The sequence below is a fragment of the Austrofundulus limnaeus genome, unplaced genomic scaffold, assembly GCF_001266775.1.
Source record: "Austrofundulus limnaeus strain Quisiro unplaced genomic scaffold, Austrofundulus_limnaeus-1.0 Scaffold36, whole genome shotgun sequence".
NCBI lineage: Eukaryota > Metazoa > Chordata > Actinopteri > Cyprinodontiformes > Rivulidae > Austrofundulus > Austrofundulus limnaeus.
The window spans coordinates 498,599-511,107 of NW_013952438.1; the positions used below are offsets into that span (position 1 = coordinate 498,599).

Below are 12,509 nucleotides of genomic sequence, written 5' to 3' on the forward strand. Positions count from 1 at the left end.
TTGGGGAGGTTATCTCCTAATAAATGTCATTACTGAAAATCTTACTGCTCATTTTTTTTATCAGATACTTTAAAACTTTTACTCAAGTAATATTCGTAAAGTACACTTTAACTTTTACCAAAGTAATTTTTTGGTAAGATACTTGTACTTTTGTTCAAGTATCATTTTGTGTTACCTTATAAAACACTGAAAATATTTAGAGTGAATGAAGCTTAAAATGCACACGTCAGCCCAAAAAATTATATCAACTTTACAGATTTTGTCTTATTACAGAAAATACATGAGAAAAATTCAGATTCCATGAATAAAATAAAACATAATGTATACACGAAATGTGTCTAATTATAAATTTATAATGTTTACAAAGACACTTGTAGAATAATAAAACACGCATGTCTTCTCTAAAACATGCACAACAACGGGAAAAAACAAACACATGCATCAAAACGAAAATATAAAATAACCAAATCTGAAATCATTTCACGAGTTTCCATTGTTGCCATCATCAAATAAAATCCCAAACAATCATTTTCAGTTCCAGGAACTCACAAAGCTGTTTCTCTTTTATTGCAAATCGAAACTGGCTGCGTAGGGGAAACCCACGGAGGCGTCAGCAGATGCCAAAATAAAAGACTACGGAGAACTCGAGGCCAAAGATTACATCCCTGGAGCTGAAGTCCTGGCTGTGGAGGAGGAGAACAAAGAGGAAGAGGAGGATGAAGGTCAGCTGCTGCCTGTTCGAATCCACAGGAATGCGTCACGTTTGCAGACTGTAGAATCTGTTTCCATTGTTCTTACTGTGAGAATAAGTGATGTGCATCAGGTTTGTGTGTCCTTCTATAGAGGGCTGGGAGAGTGCCAGTATCAGTGATGATGATGAGGATGGTGACTGGGTGGATGTCCACCATTCGTCTGATGAAGAAGCAGGAGAAGTGGTGAGAAATAAATTGACAGTATGCAGAAACTTTGTAACAAAAAAAAAGTGAAGCTCCACCTGAAAACTTGTGAATACATTTATTATTGAAAGGCTGAGAAACTTCAAAGCATCCCAGCTGAGGAGAGACACGCCAAGGCAGCAGCAGTCAGCGGTAGCAGGCTCCTCACTCAAGATGACTTCAAAAAAATCCGTCTGGCTCAGATGGCCAAAGAAATCAACTCTGCTCCAGGGAAGGGCCAGAAGAGAAAAATGGTGGACGGCGATGAAGAGAGCGACAAGTGAGGAGAAAAAAAAAGATTTAATAATAAATTTATGGGGAAACATTTTCTCTGTCAAGTCCTAAATTAACTTTAAGATTAATGAAAACCTTTTCTTTCCCATATGTCAGAGGGGAGCTGCTGACGCTGAGAGATATTGAAAAACTGCATAAAAAACCTAAATCTGATAAAGAAACACGGCTGGCAACTGCAATGGTAAAAGTTACTTTTTTTGATTTTAAATGTACATTACTTTTTTTTTTTTACTGTTTAAACGAGAGATTATTACTGTTGAATATTGACCAGTAGTTTCACTTTCGATGCGTTTCATCTGCAGGCAGGACGAACTGACCGAAAAGACTTTGTTAGAAAGCGGACGAAGCTAAACCCCTACGCCAGCACCAGCAACAAGGAGAAAAAGAGAAAGAAGAACTTCATGATGATGAGACACAGTCAGAACGTCCGAACTAAAGGCAAACGCTCCTTCAGAGAGAAACAGGTAGCGCACATCTACACACTGAATTTACCAACTTTTCTTGACCATACATAACAAAGTTGCTTCAATTTCTCTCGTGTAGTTGGCTCTGCAGGCCGCCCTCCTGAAGAAGAGGAAGCAGTACAAGTAGAAAAACAAATATTGTACATTTAAGAAGTCTGTAAAAATTGTATTTTCTTTTTATTGGCAAATGAATTGTACACTTTTCAAAAATAAATCATCTTTATGAACTGTGCAGTTTTTACACTATTGTGTTAAACTCAAAATATGTGGCATGAATGAGCCCGAATACTGTGACAGTGTTTTAGATTTCTTCATGGTTACACTATTATAGCACTGCTAGGTACAGTTAGCTTAGCTGGACAATTTCGAAACCATGAACTTGGATGTGTTTTTGTAAAGCTAATTTTTTGTTTTATTCCTCTTTTATATGTGTATAAAATGGAGTGAAATTTGTGACCTTTACTCAGAATTCCTTGTTATCAAATTGTAGCAGGAAATTTTCAGACTCCAGTCTAAAACTGCTGAATTCCTTCAGCGTGTAAGAGAGTTGTTAAGATGTAATTTTACAAGATTTGACCACACATTATAGGTCTACAATGTGTTGTTACACCCATGATGTTTCCTTACTGTGAATGTGACACACTGTGGGCTGAACTTAATTGTCAGTGTTATCTACAGGAAATTTATTTTCAGTCAGACCAAAGTGCAAAATAATTTGTTTACTCAGAGAGCAACTTTGAACCTTGTGTTTTTCTCATTATCCATGAATCGAAGTAGGTCTTTGTATATATATATTTATTTATTTTTTTGCAATATTAAATTTGACCATCTAAGTTATAAATGTTTCTGGCCACATTGTAACACGTTATCAAGCAAAGAGTCAGGTATTTTATGCTTGGACATAAACAATTTAATTAGTATTTTAAGTATTTATAGATATTCTGAATGGCTGGTGTGATGTAAAATGCTTTTGGGGAGGGTGTGGGATAGGCTTTTTGATTTGTCTTTTACAGGGTTGCTTTCAGATTTATGTAAATCTGCAGAGGCCTGATAATCACCTATTTATCCAAGTCAGGTGTGTAGCCTGGAAGACCAGGATTGCTCATCACAGTTTTAATTAAAATTAATATTGAACGTTTAGATTGGACATTTAGGTATTAGTTGTATTTATCTTTTGAAATAGTATGTTAACATAAATTTGTTTTTAATATGTACAGTTCAAATCAGCCTACTAATGAGAAATTCACAAGTTCATTGACAGAATCGTCTTGTTAAATAGAGAAACCGTCCAAGACTACATTACCCATAAAGCACCACGGCTCGCTACAAACGTGCTTCTCTTACCCTAAACAAGCCGGCATTTTAATTCTCGCTGCGACATGAGGTATTTAACCTTTAATATTTTTTTGAATTCATCAAACAATTAGTCAATGCTTAAATTAAATTGGTACTCTTCTGGGTTTTGTTTTCGCCACATTCTTCTTGTTGAATCCCCGTCGTTTCCTGTCAGGTAACAACTGTCATGCCGATGCTAGCAAACAAGCTAACAGTAAATCCACAGTTAGCCTGGTTGTATTTATCTTTATCTTTCTCATCGAAACGCGTCATTTTACCTGTGTTCTTATTGTTTATTGAGCGTGTCTTTAAACGTTTTGTTAGGGTGTTTAACTAGGTTATACTCGCTTTGCTTGACAAACTTGCTTGATTAAATTATTTAGCTAATGAAACCTTTAACATCGTTTGAGTATTATATCTATTTCTCTGATTTTTACAACTGTAACTTAAAAGTCGTCAAATTATATCAGCTTTATTTTTGTTTAGGCTATAACTTATTTTGTCATGGGGGGGACTACAAACGTATTTGTCAAGTATTGACAAGCAAGAATAACTACAGCAGCTTGCAGGAAGGTGCTTTATTTTGGACACATCAGCATATGAAAGAGTTTAGCTGTATTGATCACTAAAAATAGAATGTCACTTAATATGTTTATGTCTTGTACGAAAATTAAAAAAGGCAACCAATGCAGTTCTCTGTCATGGCAGATTAGCTTCTTTTTTTGTTGTTTTTCATGAAATGTAAATAAACATCAGGCTGTAATCTAAATAAAACACAGCAAATAAATGACAGATCAGCTGTGAAAACTAAAGTATCAGTTGGATGACAGAAACTTGTGTCATTTGATTCAACTTCGTATTTATAATTTCTAAACAGATATAGTCATTTTAAACTGAAATGTTTCATATTCGGTTTGGTAATGGTATGCAGGGATTTTAACTATTTTTTGTGAAGTAAATGGACCAAATGTTTTAAAGGGTGTCAGCTTTTGATTGTCAGTTTATTAAACATATCTTTTCCTACAGGAAAATTATGATGGGTGAAGAAAAACAAGTCAGAATCATGAGATTCTTGTTTGTTCTTTTCAAATGTGTTGCTTGCATCAAATGCAATTATGACTTTTTTTTTCTTTCAGTTTAAAAACTCAGTGGTATGTCGCCTATATTGGAAAATAATTACATTCTGCAGTGCAGCTTCTTCATAATATGTACTCTGCTAATGGAAAATTTAACCTAAAGGGCCGTGCCAGCATTTTATTTTCCAGCACTTATGTTTTTATGTTGTCAGAACAGAAGTGAAGACATAACAGCATTGAGTGCATACTCTTCTCATGGGGTGTGCTGTGTTGCTTAGTGAAGAGGTCCATCTCTGTATGTGGTAAGACTATGATCGTTGTCAAACAGAAGTGAAAGATGCCTCTGATCATTAGTGGATGTGGTGGGACTGGATGTTTTCTGCTCCCTGATAGCTGAGAGGACTAGTGATGAGGGCTGATACACTGAGTCTATTCAGTGTTAGAGGCTAAGCTTAAAAGATGCAGTCTGACATCTGTGAGGTGTGTGTACTTTGGCGTCTGAGCTGGTTGTCTGCTCTCACTCTTCTAAAGACAAACCAACTTAGGAGATTGATCACCAGTTTCAGCAGCAGGTAGGATCTTTTGTTTAAAGAGCTTTTTGTTGGCTTGGTGAAAACTAGTTGCTCTTTTTTCCACATTTGGCTCCAGTCTTTGCAGAATGTCTGAATGAAACGTAACACGAAGGATACTGACTGAACTTTCACATCTTTGCATCTGCCTCCACTGTTTTGGACTTACTTGGAAAAAGTTTGATGGTTTGCACTCAGTGTAGATAATGTGGAACAAACCAGATCTATTTATTTTTACTGTTCAAATTGAGCATGGCTGTAAAATGTCATTTAGAAAAGTTTAAAAATTACATTTAGCCATTTTCACAGTCATACAGTTCTTTTATTAGTTGTGCAAAGTGCATATTTACAATCCTGCTGCTTTTAATTTATTACTACTTTATTACTTACTACCACTGTAGAGCCACACTATCAAGCAATCGAAGAAAGAGCTGTCATAAAATAGATATACTGTCCTTTTAATGTGTGCATCTGTGTGAGAAGGAAACTAGTAAAAAAAAAAATGAGACCAAAACCATCTTAGAAAATAAATCATTTTTAATTTCTCCTCAGATATAGTATTTATAGTACGATGGCTCTAAAGAAATAATTGCACTTTCTAAAAGTGTAACAAAAATCTTAAATGGTTTAGTTCCCACAATCAGAAGCATTATCTTGTGTTGAATCTGCAGTTTTATGGAGCACAATCCACACAGGGAGTCACTGTTTGGACTGTAACCCAGTTCCAACCCTGACTACATTTATAAATTTTCACAGACCTCCTTGAAGTGGAAAATATAAAAATCAGAGCCATGTTTAAAATGTAATAAAGACTCTGTGCTGAGACTTAAAATTGTAGATGCAGGTAAAGTCAACCTAACAGTGGGACTGATTGAGGTGGTGACAGAAAGACTTCATAGCTTTAGAAAATGAATTCCAAAATAAAAGCCTTTTATGCTAAGTGTTCAAGGGCAGCCTTAAAGTTTATCTCCCCCCCCACCCCACCCGCTTAAAGATAACTCCACCCCAAGGCGAAATTTGAAAAATGCATCAAAGTGGGTAGGGGAGGGGGTGTGGGTGGGGAAGGCGGGGTTAGAGAGCGGAGGTGTGGCCAGGACGAGAGAACGTGACAGGCAGCTAGCATTAGCATAATTGATGCTACATTGAGAGTGACCACAGCATGGGACAGAGGAGGTGGAGTGCTCCGACAGCCTGACAGAAAAAAATAAAAGCATACAGGTGCAGCTGCTCACAAGATCACTAGTTTAAAACATGAATAAAAGTGTTGGGTCTTGTTTGACTGAAGTTCGGTCCGGTTCCATGTCAAACTCTTTGGACGTTTACCTGTATAAAGAGCCCTAAAAATCCATAAATTTTGCAAAAAAAATCCTTACAACTCGTGTGTGTGTGTGTGTGTGTGTGTGTGTGTGTGTGTGTGTGTGTGTTTGTGTGGAGAGAGAGAAGCGCAGCAGTCAGCTCTCCCCACCCGAGGCTGAAGGTCAACAGACGATCATGCTAAGCTTGCTAACTGTTCCACCCTCTGACTGCTGCAGGGGCGTGTCTTAGAGAGAGGCTTTTATACCAGAACACAGCCGCTGTGACGAAACTGTGCAGAACCACGTCACAGAGGAGAGCCGTTAACCAATATGCAAATTAGCCTGCAGTACCACTGCTCTACCYATATGAGCAGCAAAAAGAYRTTTTTAGACCAAATATTAYAGATTTGAACAAATACRCACAAAAACATCAAAATTAGCACAGAAACAGTACTATATAACATTTTAGACACATTGTAGACAGTTTATGAGAGAGAGAGAGAATATATATATTTGAACATATTTTTTTTACATTGTAATTTTTCATATTACCCACTGTTACATGATAATGTGCCTTTATTCTTTGGATGTTGTTTTTTCCTGTCTTGTAGGGTTGATTTTCTGTAGCCCACCATGGCACCAGGGGATGTGGTGCCAGATAATGCCAAGCAGCTGAAATCCAAGGACAAGCGTCCTGGAAACAGGGCATCAAAAGCAGAATGTGAACCTGATGGGTCCTTTGTTTTTGAGGCTCATGAAGCCTGGAAGGACTTCCACAACTCCCTCAGACATTTCTATGAAGTTGGAGAGCTCTGTGATGTCACGCTGAAGGTAGACCTCTTTGTCATGGAAAGAGACAGACTGGTTTTATTTGCCTAAATCTTAAGCTTTCTGTGATTTTGAAAAAAAAAAACAGTTGTGTAGTTTAGATATTACTAATATTTTCTATTTCCACAGTAAATCAGTGGAAAATGTGTCTGTATTTAGATTTTGTGTGAAAATCAGCATCCGTTTCCTGCATTATGTATTCTGCATCTCTCTCTCTTCTAATAGGTTGGCAGTAGATTGATACCATGCCACAAGCTAGTACTTGCCTGTGTAATCCCTTACTTCAGGTGTGTTCAGATTATTCTGTATTTTTCTTGTTCTTGTTTAGACAGACATAAAGGATGTAACAATATCTCACTACATCTTGTGTTATGGTGTTTTTTTTTTCTTTATCCAGGGCAATGTTTCTGTCAGATATGTCTGAGGCCAAACAGGAACTCATAGAAATTAAAGACTTTGATGGAGATGCCATCCAGGACCTGGTGCACTTTGCCTATTCCTCCAAACTCACCCTAACTGTGGACAATGTGCAGCCACTTCTTTATGCTGCCTGCATCCTGCAGGTAAACAAACACAACCACCCTTTCTCATGTAGCAAGAAGAAGTGCTCTCCTGACCATGGCCTTTGAACCTGAGCTCATTTTTCTAAACTGAACTGTTTTCTTTAAAGTTACTTTTGATCTAAATAATGTCTGATGTTTCTAGTTTCTCTTTGTTACCTTTTGTGTGCAAGAGATTTGGACAGAAGTCATTTTATCGTCAGAGGGAGTTAAAACATCTGAGAACCTTCTTACTGATGTGTTTTTATACGTCTTCGTTTATTCCTGAGTAAAAGAAACAAGTTTCAAAAACAATTTAAGTAGAAAAGAGAAACGATTAGCTACAGAAGATAAAATGAAAGCCTTATTTTATGGCTTTGAGGTAAGCTGGAACTAGGATTACTGATCACCTGCAGTCCTTATCTGCAGAACTCAGACCTGATTGTTCTCTGCTACGCTCAGTGTGACCTTCACACAGCTGTCAGCTGACCCTTGGTGAGCTCCAGGGTCTAAGCCCCCTCTGGCACACTGAACAGGTATTAGACCTGCACGCCAAGCTCTCAGGGTAGGCCCCTTCTATCCAGCTGTACCATAAAATGCACTCCTGTACCTGGGTGTTGACAAACCAACAATATCAGGTCTGCTTAAACATTTTAACCTGAAGCTGCTTGATAAATATAATATTCTTGCTTTTAGCACTAATAAATAAACTTGACAATCTGTCCAAATTGTAAAACCTCTCATCTACAATAACTCTAGTTAAAGGAGTTACATCATTTAATTTCCCCCGTGGGATCAATAAAGTATTTTTGAATTTGAATTGAATGAATCCAATTTCCACAGTAAACCTTTTATCAAATTGTTCTTAGGTTGTTGCATCATATCTAAGTAATTATTTAACTACTTTGTTCAAACTAATTATTCTTCAAATGATGTTGAATGTTTTTGCATTTTTCTCATTATGCTAATAATTTTTAATTAATTTTTGTAATAAATTTTTGACGGACAAATTAGTTTTCTTATTTGGGTCAATATTCATTGGTTATGTTAAGAGTTCATGATAAGTCTGATTATAAAAGGTGAATCAACTATTCTTAGTCAGTAAACTAACCTGGTGTAAGAAGGTGAGGAGAAAGTAACACCTTTCTCTGTTCCTCACTCACACATACACTCAGTACACTCTGATTTTGTTCCAACTTGTTCAGAATTTTATTTAATACAATTATAATGATGCTCTTATATCCAAATATTAGTCAAATATTTTCCTTCGTGATTAAATTGGTTGTTTTTTGACTCTGTTAGGTTGAGTTAGTGGCCAGAGCCTGCTGTGAGTACATGAAGGCCCACTTCCACCCAACCAACTGCCTGGCTGTGCGAACCTTTGCCGAGAGCCACAACCGCGTGGATCTGATGGACATGGCTGACCGCTACGCCTGCGAGCACTTCACCGAGGTGGTGGAGTGTGAGGACTTCACCTGTGTGTCGCCTCAACACCTGCGCACCTTATTGTCCTCCAGTGACCTCAATATCCACTCAGAGACGCAGGTGTACAACGCAGCAGTGAAGTGGCTGAAAGCTAACCCGAAGCACCACGACGCCTGGCTGGACCCCATCATGTCTCAGGTTAGTGGAGACTTGTTGTGATTTTCTTCTGTTATAAACATCATGTAAGCATTTTCTTCTGACCTTCAGGTGCGGCTCCCGTTGCTTCCTGTAGAGTTTCTGACAGGAACGGTTGCAAAAGAGGAGATGATCAAAGTTAATCTGAACTGTCGCGATCTGATGGATGAAGCCAGGAACTACCACCTGCACTTGAGCAACAAGGTGGTCCCAGACTTTGAATATTCAGTCCGCACAGTCCCCCGAAAGCACACAGCAGGTACTGCTTATATGATGATTCAAAAGGAGGCAGACGGGCTGAAACTAGTAGTTTGTGCAACTTCTCAGCACGTAAAATAAACCAAAGCTAAAGTTGAATATATTTAGAGAATATGTTAGGTTCACTCTTTGCCATTCTTCTTGTCAGTCACAGTGATGCATCACGATAATTTATTTAGCGCATTGAGTCAGTCACATCAAATATAATTCATGATTTTTTTTAATAAACAGAATAAAACAAGTGTTGAAAATGTTTAAATTAAATTAAAAAATCATTTGATTATCAAAAATGTCACAAGCTCTGTTTTTATCAAAGGTTAATTATCTTGACTGAATACATCTGTAACCATTTTTAAAATCTTATTTTTACTGAGGTTCTTTGGTGTTAAAGTTGCATTTTCTCACTGCACGTCCATCAGGGGTTCTGTTCTGTGTGGGAGGCCGGGGAGGTTCTGGTGACCCGTTTCGCAGCATCGAATGCTACTCGATCACTAAGAACATCTGGTTCTTTGGTCCTGAAATGAACAGCAGACGACGTCACGTGGGTGTAATATCAGTTGGAGGTGAGGAGTGTTTTATTTAAATTATAGATAATAAATGTTGTGTTTAGATGAGCGCTGTAAAACTGACATGACTCTACAATAGTTCACATCATATTGTATGTTTTGATGCTTTTTAAATTTTCTAGGTAAAGTTTATGCTGTTGGAGGTCATGATGGTAACGAACACCTGGGGAACATGGAGATGTTTGATCCACTCACTAACAAGTGGATGATGAAAGCCTCCATGAATACAAAAAGGTACACAATGTAGAGAACAAGCTACTAAACACTTTGACTGCTCTGTTTTATTGCAGCTAATTTGTCAGATTATTTATTTATTTACTTCCCTGTGAATTTTTATTTATTTTTTGCGTCTTCTGTATCTTTTGATATTATGTAATTAATCCAAACATCGGCATGTTTTTCAGGAGGGGTATAGCCCTGGCAGCTCTCGGTGGTCCCATATATGCCATCGGCGGTCTGGATGACAACTCCTGCTTCAACGATGTAGAGCGTTACGACACCGAAAGCGACAGCTGGAGCGCTGTGGCTCCAATGAACACTCCCAGAGGAGGGGTTGGATCTGTGGCAGTGGGGGTAAAACTGAGAGGAAGAAAGACATTTAAATATTTATATCCGATAGTAAAGTGGTGGAAAATCAATGACATGATTTCCCTCTGCACCCTGTCAGAGTTACGTGTATGCAGTAGGAGGAAACGATGGCGTGGCGTCTCTCTCCAGCGTGGAGAGGTTTGATCCTCACCTCAACAAGTGGATGGAGGTCTGTGAGATGGGCCAGCGACGGGCTGGAAACGGAGTCAGCAAACTGAACGGCTGTCTCTATGTCGTGGGTGAGAGGAATGTGATGACTTGTCGTTTTGTCTTTGTTGGAGCCATAAACAAGTCTAAGATTGCTGCTTTCTGATCCTCCCACATCACATGCTTGAAGTGTTCACCCTTGACTTTTATAAACTAAAGCATGAGTGGACAAAAGTTCATGTTTTGTAAAGTTGTTTGATAACTGATTCACAGAATGTAAATACTGAACACAAATTAAAGTTTTTGTACTTGAATCAATAGCAATGCAACTGTGCTTTAATTATAACACATTATGATATTTTACATGTAGTGTTCTATTTTTTTCTATCTTTTTTTTAAACACCGTCTCTTAAATTAACTCCTCAAGGTGGCTTTGATGACAACTCCCCCTTGAGCTCCGTGGAGCGTTTTGACCCTCGAATGCACCGCTGGGAGTACGTGTCTGAGCTGACCACCCCTCGTGGTGGGGTCGGAGTGGCCACTGTCATGGGAAGAGTGTTTGCAGTCGGAGGCCATAATGGAAACATTTACCTGAACACAGTGGAGGCTTTTGAGCCTCGAATGAACAGGTACATTTATTCCTTCAAATTTATAAATATAATAAAAAAAGCTTCAATTAATCTTTTTAACAGTCACATAACTGTAGCCTTGGAAAACTATTCACCACGAGACATAGTACCTTTTTGACTACGTTGTTCAATATTTTTTTATTTTAGCAGTTAGTCTCTGAGATTAATTGCACAGTCCTTTTTTTAATAAATAAAAAAAAAAAGGACATTCAATGTCGGCAAACTCACTTGCGGTTATCTGTTATCTGATTTCTTTTTAAATATTCAGATTTCAGATCTCACACAGAGCACTCCTATGGTCTTCTTTGTGAGCTGCCTTTATTCCATCTTGTTGCATTTCTACCTACAAGGCTCAAAATTCCTGATGAACCGGTTTCTTTTTGACTCCTGTCGTGCTGACAAGAGTTAAAATAAGATGTTTTATTTGTAGATCATGTCTGTTTGTTAGAGCTTTATAAAAGCAAAACATCTTAATCAAATATTTTAAGGTTATTTCCAATCATTTTGTAAATTTCAAATTGCTAAAATATTGATAATGTCTTTCTATTTCCAAAATATTTCTCAGGTCAGTTTTGAACTTATGTATATTCTCCATCAGCAGACCTGTAACTGCATCCATTTAATTCCTCTGTGATGTATTTGTGTGTCTGCGCCTCAGATGGGAGCTGGTGGGCTCCGTGTCTCACTGCCGTGCCGGAGCTGGAGTCGCCGTGTGTTCCTCTCACGTCAGCCAGATCAGAGACGTGGGTCAGGGCTCCAGCAACGTGGTCAACTGCATGTGACGAGCTCCCCCCCCACCTCTCCCCATCCCCTCCTCCACATTTAACCAGGTCTCCATCAGATCTGATCACTGCACGCACACACACACACACACACACACACACGCACAGAGGAGTGTTGGTACTGCTAACGGTGAACATCAGCTTTACGCTGAAGGCTGAGAAAACTTAGACTTGAAATCTAAAGTTACTCATGTTATTTGCAATCATTGAAGTATTTTGTACTGTATTTTTCTTGTCCGTTTTGACTGTTTTTAAACTGACAGTAAAGTCTGAGCCTCTACTTTAAGACAAACTTCCTGAGAATGAGCTGAGAGCTCGGTTTACGAACTGTTCGGACTGAAACGAGAGCCAGTGTGAAAGCGTTTACGTTGCCTCTAAGAACATTCATCCCAGATTCAGAAACATTTTCTAGCTGAAGTCCGATACAAACGCATATTTATATCGAACTTTTCCCTCCTAATATATTTCAAAATACGTGAAAGTGTCTGTTAGAGCAGCTTAACTTTTTAATGTCATGTTTTGAGAGTTTTTCAGCAGATCCAACTGTTTTTTGCCATTAATGTGTTTGAATAATCATTTAAAAC

The 12,509-nt window shown here is 38.1% G+C and overlaps 2 protein-coding genes across 2 annotated transcripts in view; both read left to right on the plus strand.

Moving 5' to 3' along the window:
* sdad1 (SDA1 domain containing 1) overlaps positions 1-2,530 on the plus strand; it is a 7,554-nt gene extending 5,024 nt beyond the window's left edge. Inside the window, exons 17-22 of the mRNA XM_014006478.1 lie at positions 593-722; positions 844-935; positions 1,028-1,215; positions 1,326-1,410; positions 1,532-1,693; positions 1,773-2,530. Coding sequence (XP_013861932.1) covers positions 593-722; positions 844-935; positions 1,028-1,215; positions 1,326-1,410; positions 1,532-1,693; positions 1,773-1,820 — 705 coding nt within the window. The 3' untranslated portion in view covers positions 1,821-2,530. The remainder of the gene's footprint in view (positions 1-592; positions 723-843; positions 936-1,027; positions 1,216-1,325; positions 1,411-1,531; positions 1,694-1,772) is intronic.
* Positions 2,531-2,993: 463 nt separating this feature from the next.
* klhl8 (kelch-like family member 8) lies at positions 2,994-12,212 on the plus strand. Its single transcript, XM_014006479.1, has 12 exons — positions 2,994-3,077; positions 6,580-6,799; positions 7,022-7,083; positions 7,194-7,359; positions 8,638-8,958; positions 9,028-9,214; positions 9,633-9,776; positions 9,902-10,013; positions 10,184-10,352; positions 10,447-10,606; positions 10,942-11,143; positions 11,802-12,212. The coding sequence occupies exons 2-12, from the start codon at positions 6,602-6,604 to the stop codon at positions 11,923-11,925; spliced, it is 1,845 nt and encodes a 614-aa protein (XP_013861933.1). The 5' UTR covers positions 2,994-3,077; positions 6,580-6,601; the 3' UTR covers positions 11,926-12,212.
* Positions 12,213-12,509: the final 297 nt, after the last annotated feature.

Bases quoted from the DNA above. Each gene is read 5' to 3' on its own strand.
- klhl8 (XM_014006479.1), top strand. From the start codon at position 6,602: ATGGCACCAGGGGATGTGGTGCCAGATAATGCCAAGCAGCTGAAATCC. The intron at 7,360-8,637 runs GTAAACAAACAC...TGACTCTGTTAG, and splicing joins ATGCTGCCTGCATCCTGCAG to GTTGAGTTAGTGGCCAGAGC. The intron at 9,215-9,632 runs GTACTGCTTATA...CACGTCCATCAG, and splicing joins CCCCCGAAAGCACACAGCAG to GGGTTCTGTTCTGTGTGGGA.